This window comes from Rousettus aegyptiacus, unplaced genomic scaffold (assembly GCF_014176215.1).
Source record: "Rousettus aegyptiacus isolate mRouAeg1 unplaced genomic scaffold, mRouAeg1.p scaffold_m13_p_1, whole genome shotgun sequence".
Classification (NCBI taxonomy): Eukaryota; Metazoa; Chordata; class Mammalia; order Chiroptera; family Pteropodidae; genus Rousettus; species Rousettus aegyptiacus.
This window is the reverse complement of record NW_023416284.1, coordinates 71837485-71850513: the sequence shown is the minus strand read 5'-3', so window position 1 is coordinate 71850513 and position 13029 is coordinate 71837485. Positions and strand designations below refer to the sequence as shown.

The window sequence follows — 13029 nt, the reverse complement described above, 5'->3', positions numbered from 1 at the left end:
TCCAGAATCTGAAACCCTGGGCATGGGATTCAACAATCTGTTTTAACAAACCCTCCAAGTGGCTATAAGGCAGGGGTCCCCAACCCCCGGGCTGCGGACTGGTACTGGTCTGTGGCCTGTTAGGGACCAGGCCACACAGCAGGAGGCAAGTGGCCTGTGAGCTAACGAAGTTTCATCTGTGTTTGCAGCCGCTCCCTAGCGCTAGCATCACTGCTTCAGCTCCACTTCAGATCTTCAGGCATTAGATTCTCACAGGAACACCAGTTCCTGGTGCCAAAAAGGTTGGGGGACCACTGCTATAAGGTACATTCAAGGTCAAAAACTGCTGGTGTAAGTCTTCTTCATGGCTCTTAATATGTTAACCCGAGTACCTTCATAATCTGATTTTATAGGGTCAGTGCTCATGTTTATGTCTACAAAATTAGGAATCTTTAATCTTATTTTAAGCAAAATTGTGAAGTGGGAAAAATTTGTCTTTGGCATCCTATCACCTCTTTTTGTGGGCCCATTTTCCTGTCTTGTTTTCATCTATCAGGTCCCTCTTTATCTCTTCATTGGCTGAGACTCAAGGGACTTCTCCTCTAGGGTAGATTAGAGAGCCCTACGGAATAAGATCTAAAATTATAATATCTCTAATTATGAAATGTAGTACATTGGTAGACTAATTAGGGAAGAATGTGGGAGTGGCATTGACAGTGACTTTCCCAGGGCCCACAAATTGCACCTGATGAGCAGATGCCCATTCCCTTGACCTTAGTCAGAGGAGGAATCCCTTTCTTTCACTGTCTAGTTCTCAAGAAATGGGTTGATGCAATTTCAGAAGATCTGGAAACACCTTTGGCACAGGCCCCTGGCTGGATGCGTTTTGCGTTCCTTTGAGTCTTGCCTGTGGCCCTTTCTCACAGTTGCAGCCGTTCATTTTGTCATCCACATGGTACTTTGCAGCCTTTAACTTTCCCAGTGAAACAATGCAAAGCTTTTGATGAGCATGATCAATTGGTCTTCCTCAGGGAGCCAGCCAGCTCTCTCCTGAGGGCATTAGATGGAAATAAATCGTATTTAGCTGGTGTCTCTTTGTCCTGAGACTTGCTTTAAACTGATTACCGAAATTCATTCTACTCTTTTCCTTAGGACCACAGAACAGGGTGGCCCACAGACCTATCCATTCATGAACCCCAGTTGCCTAAGTGATAGTTGATAGAATTCAACCAAAATGCACGGCCTTGACTCTCACCAGAACTGTCCCTTTCCTCTCTGCACACACGTGCTCACAGGCAAATAGATGTGCATGTATATCCGCAAAGGTCACTGAGGCGCTCTGAGCCCTGCACATGTGTGATGGACAAACTCAGCAAAAACCTTCAATTATTTGTCGTTACTGAAAATCCCTACGTTTGGCTTTTCTTTCACAATGTTTTGAACTGCCTGAGTGAGCCAAATTCTCCCTTTCAAGTTATCAGAACTCAGCAGGTTCTGTAAATTTCCTCCTAATTAGGGCGCTGTCTGTTTGACGGGACTCATGGAACTTTCCAGAAGTAAGAAGCAGGTAGGTCAGAATATTCCAAAGACGGCATGAAACTCCTTTGAAATGTGGACCAGTGAGGTTAAAAATGAATGTGGTTTAGAGTCTGCTAATTATGCCCAGAGTTCCAGGGAGCTGCAAGAAGTGCACAACTGAAACCTCTACATAAGCAAAGTGAAAGGGAGAGTCGTAGATGTCTAGGTAGTCGGCCATTCTCTTTCTAACCTGTATCCTGATTATTGAATGAAAGGCCATTTGGAGGAAGAAACTAATTAATAAAATTGACCATCTTTGCTAATCAGACCCACCAGAAAATTGCTCCATTAGCAACAGGCTAAATGTTGTTTCTAGGGAACATAAAAAAGGTTAATGATAGTGTTCATCCTGGGATAACTACAAAAATATTGTTACCGTTACCTCTGAGCAGCAATTTTAACTGCAGAAGACTGGCAATACCAAATTAATGTTCCCACAGCAAGTATAATTCAGTCAACTCTGCACAGCTTTACAGAGATGAGGATAATGCCTCTGTATTATTGTTGCTGGGAGAAGTGCAGTTATTTTATTTATATTCAAGCTGTGGACAGCTGTATTCCATAGTCTTCTTTTTGGAAACGTGGTTGACAAAGTACTTCTGAACCACTGAAAATACATGTTTTGATACATGGATAAACATTCATGCAGTTCAGAATATCGTATCCATGAGGTCATAATGGCCTCTTGGATAGGAAAATTTGAAATATTCCCCCCAGCAGTATAATCCCAGCAAACAGGCTACTGAGACAAAGAGGAGTTAGTGTACTGCAAAATGGAAAATATACCCTCATTTAAACATTCATGAGACTTAATCAGTTATACTGGTGATGATTGAATTTGTGATTTTAAATAAATGGTCTACAAATCTTGGTTGGACTTCTAGTATTTTTTTTTTGCATTAGAAAAAATAAATCATCGGACAAGAAATAATGAGAAAAGTTAGAAGCAATATTAGGGAATTCATTTCAGTAAATATTTTAGAAAATTTGTCAGATATCAAAATGTGATAATGAAGTAGAATGACAAAAACTAGTCATTTCCCAATTACTTAACACATTTATTCTTGCAGCCCAGAAATATTGTCTGATATTGACACTGGTATCAAATTAACCTAATTTTATTGCTGCTTTTCTAGTTATCTGTTTGTGGAATAGTATTAAGCTGATTCTTACCTACCTATCAAAGAAGTGAGTTGTTATCCAGGATGACGGAGAGATAGAAACTGCCCCCAAACACAATGCAAAGCTAACAAGGAGGAGATTAAGGGTGAAATCAATAAGTTTATGAGTATAAATTTACAACCAAATAAAACTAAATCAGAATTTTTCCCTTCCGCGAAATGCGGGGAAAGGGTGTCAAAAAAAAAAAATCAGTAATAGTAACCAAAAAAAAGCCATAACCTAAACTAATATATTTCAGTAACTGCTGGCTGAACAGCTTTTAGTTCTAACTCTGCCCCTATTTTCCATCCCTTAAAGACATACCTTAAAAGAAATGAGATCAGGAGAGGAAAATGTGAAACAGGAAAAGGTAGACATACGGCTGCTTCCCAATGCAGATGTAAAGGTTCATGTGTGGGCTCTGAATTGGATAAATAATCTAAAATCTCATCTCCATCAGGATGGCCTATGTTCCAAGTAGACTGAGTGAATTCTGGTTTAGGACATTAAACATAGTCCCAGAAGAATGAGCGCCCAAATTCTCAAAGACTGGACAGCTGAGCTCTCCCTTTTCCTGTGCCCTGTAAGAGTAGATAGAGCACAAGACAATTAGCCCTCAAACTAATGCTTGAAAGAGAAAATTAACTAATCTCAATATGGTAGCAAAGGCTTAACGAATCACCCACATGGCAGCTACAAATACTGTGTCAGAAAGGAACCTAGAGCTTGAGAAAGGAAAGACAGACTAGCCTTCAAAGAAAAAAAACTTAAGGAACAGAAACAGATTTCGCACAATGGCTTAATAAGAATATAATATATTCTTAGAACTTACTAAGAACGTATACGTATCTTTTTAAAAGTTTAAAGCAAGGTGATAAAACAGTAAGAATGAAATGAAAAGAAAAATTGAAAGTCTAACAAATCAAGAATAAAAACAACATTAATATAGGAATCATATATAAACAGAAATGTTAATGTACATGAGCCCCTGTTGAAAAACTGTTTACCAGCAATAGAGAAAAATATTCATATAATCACAGTAAATACTGATGACAGACAAGGAAATTAAAGGCAGAGGAAGAATCTAAAAGATATGAAGACATTGAAATATTATACAATCTGAGGATAATAATTGGAGACCCTGAATAGAGATTCTAACAAAAGAAACAGAAGAAATACTAAACAATATAAGAAAATTTCCCATAAATGAATAAAGGACCAAATCTATTCCAAGAAATATAGAATGAGCGAAACCTAAACATATCTCAGTTAAGCTCTTAAACTTCAAGGAGAAAGATGTAATTCTTCGGATATAAAACCAATTTCCTACAAGAGAGCAAAAGCCAATTTCCTACAAGGGGTAAAAAAACCAAGCTGGCTTCAGATTTCTCCATTGCCACATTTAGTGCTATGCTATATGAAAATGCAGAGAGACCCAAGGATGTTACATTCGGCCAAGATGTGGTTAAAACATAGAGGTTACAGGGAGACCTGCTTAAACCTGAAGAACTAAAGAAGCTGGGACTCTTTTGAAGAAAATACTTGATAATTAGAGTCCAGCCAATAATAATATATCAAAATAACTCAGAAGGAGAGGCATTATGGAAAAGTGACTGGTGAGAATCACAATGTATATTTAAATGTAGAACTAATATCTAAACAACTATGAGAATTAATCTTAAAGATAGAATATAAATACTATCAATTGGGCAAAATAAAAATATTAACTAAAAAACATGGAAGATAGAGATAGAAAGAAGAGAGAAAGAACTGAAGTTTTTCTCTTTCCCAATTGATTCCCGGTCAATATTGTCTAAAATTGTATCAGATACTTTAAAATGCCAACACACAATTATTTCAACTTCTTAATATTTTGTAATCTTTTTTTAACCTTAGAATGATCATTCAAGGCATAATTATTATAGTGCAGAAACTTTTATTTGAAGTTTATTCTCTATGCAATCATAATTAAAATGTATACTTTTTATTTTTAAAAATACACCAAGGGTATGGTCTCATTTTATAAAAGTCTCTTTACATATATATCTTAAAAGGAGGCTGCAACAATGTTCATCCGATATTTTAAAAATGATTATTTCTAGGTCATGAGGCATTTTTTAAAAACTTTAATTTTTGCAATGTTTGGCATTTAAAAAACATATTCTAAATGATATCCTTTGTGTTATGAAAACAACTGTGCAAATTTTTTTTCGAATTAGGAAAAAATGCCAAAAATGATTAATTGTGGATGATGTGAATATTTGGAATTATTTTCTTCTTGGTACTCTTATGTAATTGTTTAAATTTTAAAAATTAAAGAATTAATGAATAATAGTGGGTAGAGGGTGAGGATAAGAGAATATGATACCATGCGTTTGATGACATCTCCCCACACAACTCCTTTTGAGGAAATTCAGACCAGAGAGCAATGCAATCTCTTCCAGGGCCATCTTAATGAAAACAGTTGTAGAAGCTACTAGCTCTCAGTGAGCAGATCTTTATGAGGCTGGCTTAAGGGGCAATTTTCTTTCCACCAGAAGAGATAGTACAGCTTTGGGCACACTATGAAAGAGGACAGGAAAGACACTTTTTGAAAACAATTCCACTTTGGGACTCAGACTTTTGAATGGCTTTCTGGAGATATGATTCACATGTCATAACATTCACTCTTTTAAAGTGTACAATTCAGGGGTTTTTAGTATATTCACCAAGTTGTGAAACTTTTAGCACCGTCTAGTTCCAGAATATTTTCATTACCCCCAAAAGAAACTCCATACTCACCAACAGTCACTCCTCACCCCTTCCTCCCACCAGCCCCTGGCAACCACCAATCTACATTCTGTCTGTATAGATTTGCTTATTCTGGCCATTTCATACAAATGGAATCACACAAATGTGATCTTTTGTGACTGGCTTCAGTCACTCAGCATAATGTTTTTAAGGTCCACCCATGTTGTAACATGCATCAGCACTTCATTTCTTTTAATGCCAAATAATATTCCATTGTTTGAGTATATCACATTCTGTTTATTCATTCATCAGTTGATGGACACTCTGGTTGTTTCCACATTGGCATTATGAATAATGCTGCTATGAGCATTTATTTACAAGTGTGTGAACAAGTTTTCATTTTTCTTGCTGAATCATATGGTAACTCTGTTTAGGAGCTCAAACATTTAAACTTCCCTCTTCTTCTTTGTTCCCAGGCAGAAATGGTGCATAGCGCTTTCCAGGCCCAGCGGGCTTTCCTTCTGATGGCCTCTCAGTACCAACAACCCCAAGAGGTAAGAGTGTATCTTGAGAAGGGACTGGGAAGTGTAGGATAAAAAACAAGGAGCCACAGAACCAGTAACTGTGAGGGACATTCCCAAAATGCGATTTGTAACATGTAGATTCTATCTCTAATCCAGAGAATGGATTAGAACATTTCTTCTGTCTACATAATCTTATCATGGCCAAATTCACACTATAACAATTGACATCACCAGTTTAAAAGGTCAATTTATTTATATCATCTGTATCCTATTCTTTTTACTGGTCTCACAATCTTCTTATAATCAAGGAAGGGTTTACTACTAATTCTTAGTTCATACTTGGTGCTGCTTTGTTACTGAAAAGTGTTCACATCTGTCGTCGTCCTCATATTCTGTGTCTGAATTTGATGATCTTCTATTTCCTAAGTAGCATAGACAGGCTAAATTAGTGTGTAATGAGTAAAATTATTCATTAAAAAGTAGACCTGTTATCAGCATACCTTGTTAAATAAGAAAAAAATAAGAATTGTTCTTTTGACTAAGTATTCTGCATATGAATTTTGGTAACAACCATATAAATATAAGATAATTTAGTATTCATTATAACACAGTAGCCTAAATTGAATAGCTCACTTTGAATTCTAAAGCAGACTCCTGAAATTGAAAAAGTTGAGCCAATAATCCTGGGAAACTAAGACTTTGGCTTTCAGGGTATGAAGCTCTGTTCCATAAAGGGCCAAGACCTGAGACCCAAGCCCTCCCTGGAACAGTTGTTCCCAGCCCTGCCTGTGCAGTAGAATAACTCAGAAAATATTTTTAAATACCAATGCTTAGATCTTACTCCAAGAGGTTCTGGTTTAATTGGTCTGAGAAGTGGTCTTGGCCTTGAGAGTTTGGGGACTTATCAGGTGATCTTAACTTGCCACCAGAGCTGCCAACCCCCACCTGGATGGAAATTTTGTCTAGGAAAATGAGGCATTAGCACACAGCCTAGCCAAGCAGCTTTGTAGGGATGGAAATATTCTGTGTTCCACTGTGGATGCATTTCCTCCTCGGCTTTCTCAATCCCTGATATTTTTCCCCCCTTTTGCAAAAGAGAACAATGAAACTAGATCACGATGTGATGTATTCTAGAGACAGCCTTAGCCTGGCTTTTCTGTGATTAAAGCAAGAGGAGAGATGACTTCAGTGCATCATTAAGAGTCTCAGATAGAGGGAATAACCATGACTTTTCTTGTCTGGTGCCCTACGTGATCCCTTCTTTAAGCATAAAACAAAAGATCTCTTTCACATAAAAGTCGCTTATTAAATATTGGGTAACGAAGTGAATAAGTGAACAAATGAATGCATTGGAACTGTGGCATCCCAACCCAGAATGAGCCATGATCAGGGATAATGTGTGACTTAGCATATGGCTGTGCAGATTCTTGGGTACAATATCTGTAACTCCACCTTCTTATTCAACTGCATTCTTGATAAAAGAGAGAAGAATGAATCTGTTCCAGGGAACTCATACCCAGGAAGGGCATGCACTGGCAATGTTCCTTGTAGCTCTTATTACGTGCTCTGAGCATAATAAACCCCAGCAGGATTGGGTAAAGAAAATGCAAAGCAGTTTTTTGATGGTCACCTCCCTTTCTGTCTCCTCTATCTTTACCCAGAAGACTGTCCTAGTAATTCACTCAGTAGAAAACAGATATGAGAGGTCACCCCACAGTGGTGAGAATAGTCCATGGCTAGGCCTTGGTTTTCCCCATATACATTCTAGAAGATAGATCGTAAAGATTATCATAAAGCAGGTCATAGTTTCTTGTAGGAACAATGTTGTAATTGTCCACATCATCCTTGCTTCCTTCTTTCAGGAGAATATTAACTCTTGTAATTTTAATTCTCATTAATATATGGCAATGGTTCCCAAACTTTAGTGTATATGAGAATCATCTACAGGGTTAAGACACAGATTGCTGGGCCCCACTTAGAGTTTCCCACTCAATAGGTACTGATTGGGGCCCAAGAATCTGCATTTCTAAAAGGTTCTCACATGATGGTGAGATGGTGCAGCATGCTGGTCCAGGGACCACACTTTGAGAACCTGTAGTGTATGGATGGCTCTCACAGTTTATCTCTAGCTCAGATTTATTTCAGGTGCTTCCTATTTTCATTACCAGCTGCCTCTAGAGACTACCACTTCTCAAACTCTAATCTTCATTTGAATCACCTGGAGATCTTGTTGAACTGCAGAGTCTGGATCAATAGGTCTATTGTGGGACACAAGAGTCTGTAGTTCTAACAAGCTCCCAGGTGATTCTGCTGCTTGCTGCTGCTGCTGCTGCTGCTGCTGAGTTGTTGCTGTACTTTGAGCAGCAAGAATTTGTGTCACCACCTGAAATCCTCTGAGATGGGGCAGGGCTTGGAAACAGGCATATATTAAATATTAGGTGGGAAGAACCCTTAGAAATCATCTCTTGCAGCACTCAATCTAAAGATGAGCCAGGAGAGGTTCAAAGAGATGATAACTGGTTTACTCATTAGTTCCAAAGCTGATGACTTACCCCAGGATAACTCTAATGAATTGCCCCAGAAATCCCAGCCAACCTGCTTCACCACTGCACCAATACTCTACACTGTTGCTTTAAGCCAGAGTGCCAGCCTTCAAAGAGACTGCAGTAGAGGGTGACCATCAAAAAGTAAAAATTTTTTAGACTTATCAATCATGAGCAAACTGCCAGTTGAGCAAGGTAAACCATTAGTGCTACCGAAATTCAGGAAAGTAGGGATCTTGTATCAGGAAAGACATCAGAGAGAAAATAAAATGGCAATACAAGAGCAACAATACAGCTGCTTCCAATGTCATGTTAGTACTACAATAATATTAATAAACTCAAAAAAACTGCCCCAGATTAAACATGTTTTGGAAAATCCCATACTCTGTTCAGGAAAGAAACACGTTAAACCTGATTAAGCCTACGCTTTCCCAAGCTTATTTGACCAAGGAGGCTCTTTGTAGCGTGACACTTATTCACATCCTGCAGGAAGCTGGTGCACCAGTTTGGAAAATGAAGACGTGCACATTGCTTTTAAGTTGGTGGCAGGATTCTCATGTGAAAAAGGGCCAAGAAGCCCCCATTCTGTAAGTGCAGAAATTTTCAAGGGACCCTGGCACACTCAACTATCCATTTTTGATGGGCAGATATGGGGGAAAATATGTTATTTCTAATTTATGAGCACAAAAAATGAAATTCAGTCACACATTAATGACCTGGCCCTGGGGTCTAGCCCTGGGCTCGTTCCTTTACTCACCATTTAAAGTTCTTTTCATAGACATTATACATAATAAGAGCCATACTGCACAGTCATTTATAGGATTTATATGTCAAAATAAAACTGTCGAAAGTGTTTAATTGAATAGAGAGAGATGAAAGAAGGTTTTTTTTTTTTCTTTTAGCATTGAGACATCTCACATCACTTGGGAAAGATGTGAAACATAATCTTTTATCACCTTCACCATCAGTGAACCCAAAAGTCTGGCCTGAGCTAAAAATGTAACCTCCAGTAGACCAGTGCCCTGGATGGCCACCACCATAAGGAATGCCATCACCAGAGGTCTCCAGGCATTCACCCATGTAGGCCCTACCTCCTCCAGCCCCAGTTAATTTGCAGGCAGATGGGCAGCACTGGGGTGGAGGAGAACTGCCCCTGTCATACCATACGTAGAGCAGGCATTCCCCCTCCCTCCCATGCACACTATCCATATTCTCTCCAACATTTCTTATGCTGCTAAGACCAGGCAATGAAATCGTCTGCATGCGCATGTGTGCCTGTGTGTGTGTGCACGCGCGTGTGTGTATGTGTGTTTATGGCATTAACTGGTCCACAGAGAAAAATATTAACCCTAAGTTTCTAACTTCGGGAAAGATGATTTGTGGTCATTGACTGCCCTTTGGATTTTATTCTATTGAAAAGACTAAGAGTCAGGATTTTTATTCCTCTAGAAGGAGAGGTGAGTTTCTTCTATTTGTCTTTGTTTGGGCTTGTATTTTAAAAGGAAATAGTGCCTTCTCATGCATAGAGCAGGAATCTAAAACTGATTCTTGGTCCTTTCGTTTGTATACACTCTGGAAAATTAGAGAAGGAAGGAAGATGAGAGACTCCTTCTGGCCATTCCTTCTTCTCTGGATAAATATGCACGCCCAGCATAGCGCTATCTTCAAAGCATGCACTTCATAAGGATTTTCTAATGCATGGAGTAGTGATCTCATTTGTTATAACCTGTTACTCTTAAACTAAGCAACAAAGCCCCATGGCAGCAACCTTAGGACTTCAGCTTGGCACACTGAGAGATCCAAATTACTAGTGGGTATAAATATGTTTACGATTTTTATAAAACACATCAATTTGTGAGGGTTGTCAAGAGTAGAAACTTTGGACTTGGGCCTACCTGGATTTGAATCCTAGATCTTCTACTCCTTAGCTCTGCTATTCCAAATGCAAGAAAAACAAATTTATCTGTGCCTCCTAAATTTGAGAATCTGCTCCTTTTTAGGGTGACTTATGGTAAGCCCATGTTTCCCTATGTGAAATGGGAATAATAGTTCCTACTCCATAGAGTTATTCCGATTACTGAATGAGAAAAAGCAACAAGCATCATGTGACGGAGAAGAGTTTAATATTAGAGAAGCCCATCTGCGTTAGGAAACAGTCCCCAGTTCTCAAAGGCCTAACAGAGGAGACATTTTTTTTCTTGCTCACGTAAGGCCTGCTCTGTGTTTTTGGCTGAGAGTCTTCTGTATAGTCATTCAGAGACCCAGGCTTCTTCCATCTGGCAGCTCCTATCTCCCCTAGGTCTTCAACTATCAAATTGGGAAAGAAAATGCGGGATCATTCCTGAGAAGGTTTTATAAGCCAGGCCTGGAAGTAGTAGCATGTGTTACATCCATGGTCATTCCTAGCAGCAAAGGAGGCCAATCAACCTGTATGCCTGGAATGAAGAAGTCATAGATTTGGTGAACATGTAGCCAATCTGCCAGAGTGGGTAACTTGGTTTGGCGAAAATGAGGTCCTTTTCAGTGGAAATAAATTGTCTTTCTAAACATTCATGTGGGTTTTTCCAGGCTAATCTCCCAGTAGCCACTCAAAGAAGGACAAGAAAACTTTCAAGTCTAACAGCTGAATTTGTTTTTATTACACTAGGGTATATAGAGAAAAATATATAGATACATGTATACAAATATCTGAAAGTTTCTCTTAATTAGAGTGAGTTCATCTTTTGTGCCTCTGTATTGTTTTGCCATAACTATAAGGTATCATATTATTGTCCAATATTTTAAAATGCCAAACAGAATAGACACGTTACTTTGATCTCAGAGCATGCCTTGGGTAAATTACTAGGTGCCAGTGGCAGGTCTGGAAATTGTAAGAAAAAAACAAACGAATGAACAAAGCCAAAATCCTAAGTGTTTTCTTACATCTGTGCCCAGAAAATGTCACTACATTGCTCAGTCAGAGTTACTGAATCTTCTTGAAAGATGTGACCATGATTAGTGCTGCTAAGTTCTATTGTTAGGGGGCATATGACAGATAACATAATGCAAGAAAGTAATTTTGGCCCTAATGTAAAATGAAATGTGTGCTTTAAAACATCACTATAAAGTTGTTTTCTTAATACAAAGTCATCAGGAAAATATTCGGTTGAGTGACCGGTATTAATTATATGTGCTGAGCAAGTATTTTTAATGTATTTTAAATATATAATTCTATATTTTGGAAATAGAAAAGAAGAACTACAAGAAAAATAAAACATAAAAAGTTGTCATCCTCTGCATCATACTGTTATGTTTTCATTAAGTAGAGGTATTTCTGGTGGTCTGAGTTGACAGAGAGAGTTTCAGGAAGGAGTAGCTCTTTGGAATCTAACCAGTGGCCCACTTCATGGCCTTTTCCAGACTAACTCTTATGTTCCACTAATATGCTCTTGATACTGCTGAATGCGTTGATTCTCTTCACTACCAACTCAAAAGCACCCAAAGGCAATGCTTTTAATTTCTAGAATAAGAGTATAGGCTTAAGCCCAACTGAAATATCTACTCGAGTACAATCTATGAAGAGAAGGTAAAAACCGATTATTTACTGATACCTACAGGATTGGTTTTTGGAGGAGGATTTCATGTCGTAGGTGGACGAGTGATGCAAAAAGAAAGCTTTGCTTTTCTTATGAGCCTTTCCATGGCAAGAAAATTACTTTGGTAATTACACCCTGGCTAGCATGTGAAGGCTGGATATAGATGCTGGTTCACGAAGAATAAAGCACCAGGGAAGAAAGAAGAGGAAGAGGTTTGTGTGATATCATCAAGGTCTGCTTGAGTTGACAGCTTGAAGCTACCCAGGCAGTGCTGAATCCCAACAGGAAAGCTAATCATTAGTTTATCAGGATGCAGAGAGGAGAGTAATCAGAAAGGAGAGTAATTCTGTCATTCTTCTGCCCAGACTGTTTGCTTTAGCAACATAAAGCTGTGAATGAGCCTGTGAACTGTGACCATGGTTAGTAGCTTTATAGGTATTTAGAAACCCAGGACTATGGAGGCAGAAAGGATTTGCTAAGATCCTGTGCTGTTGGACATCACTCATGGTGACTTTTTTTTTAATCTGATAAGGCACATTAGCTCATCTCTCTTTGTGTAAGACATGAATTGGATAATGAATGGCTGCTCAAAGGAAGTGAGGTAGTTATCACACACAGGGGATTTGGGGATTATCTGAGGGGTAAAGGTTAATAAAGAAGGATAATATCCTTTGTTTTATCAACTATTTCATACGAAGTTTGCTACAATTCCAGACTGCCTTGATGGCAAATTCTTCTTAAAGGCTAGAGCTGTGTATATGGCTAGAGAGTGTTTCATTCTTTGTTTAGTCAAATGTTGGGATCGCTTCGCATTTTTAATAAAATAATTATCAACTATCGTTCTCTACTGTGAAGCTAAATGTTTATATGCTAGCTGCCATTAATCTGATATTTAAAAAATTCAGCCTGAATCAAAAATTAGTTTAAAAAGAAGTCACC

At 38.4% G+C, this 13029-nt stretch overlaps 1 protein-coding gene across 1 annotated transcript in view; it reads left to right on the top strand.

Annotated features, from left to right (window-relative positions):
* Nucleotides 1-13029, top strand: part of CAP2 (cyclase associated actin cytoskeleton regulatory protein 2) — a 120858-nt gene that overhangs the window by 41436 nt on the left and 66393 nt on the right. Inside the window, exon 4 of the mRNA XM_016155878.2 lies at nt 5925-6002. Within this exon, the coding sequence (XP_016011364.2) occupies nt 5925-6002 (78 nt within the window). The remainder of the gene's footprint in view (nt 1-5924; nt 6003-13029) is intronic.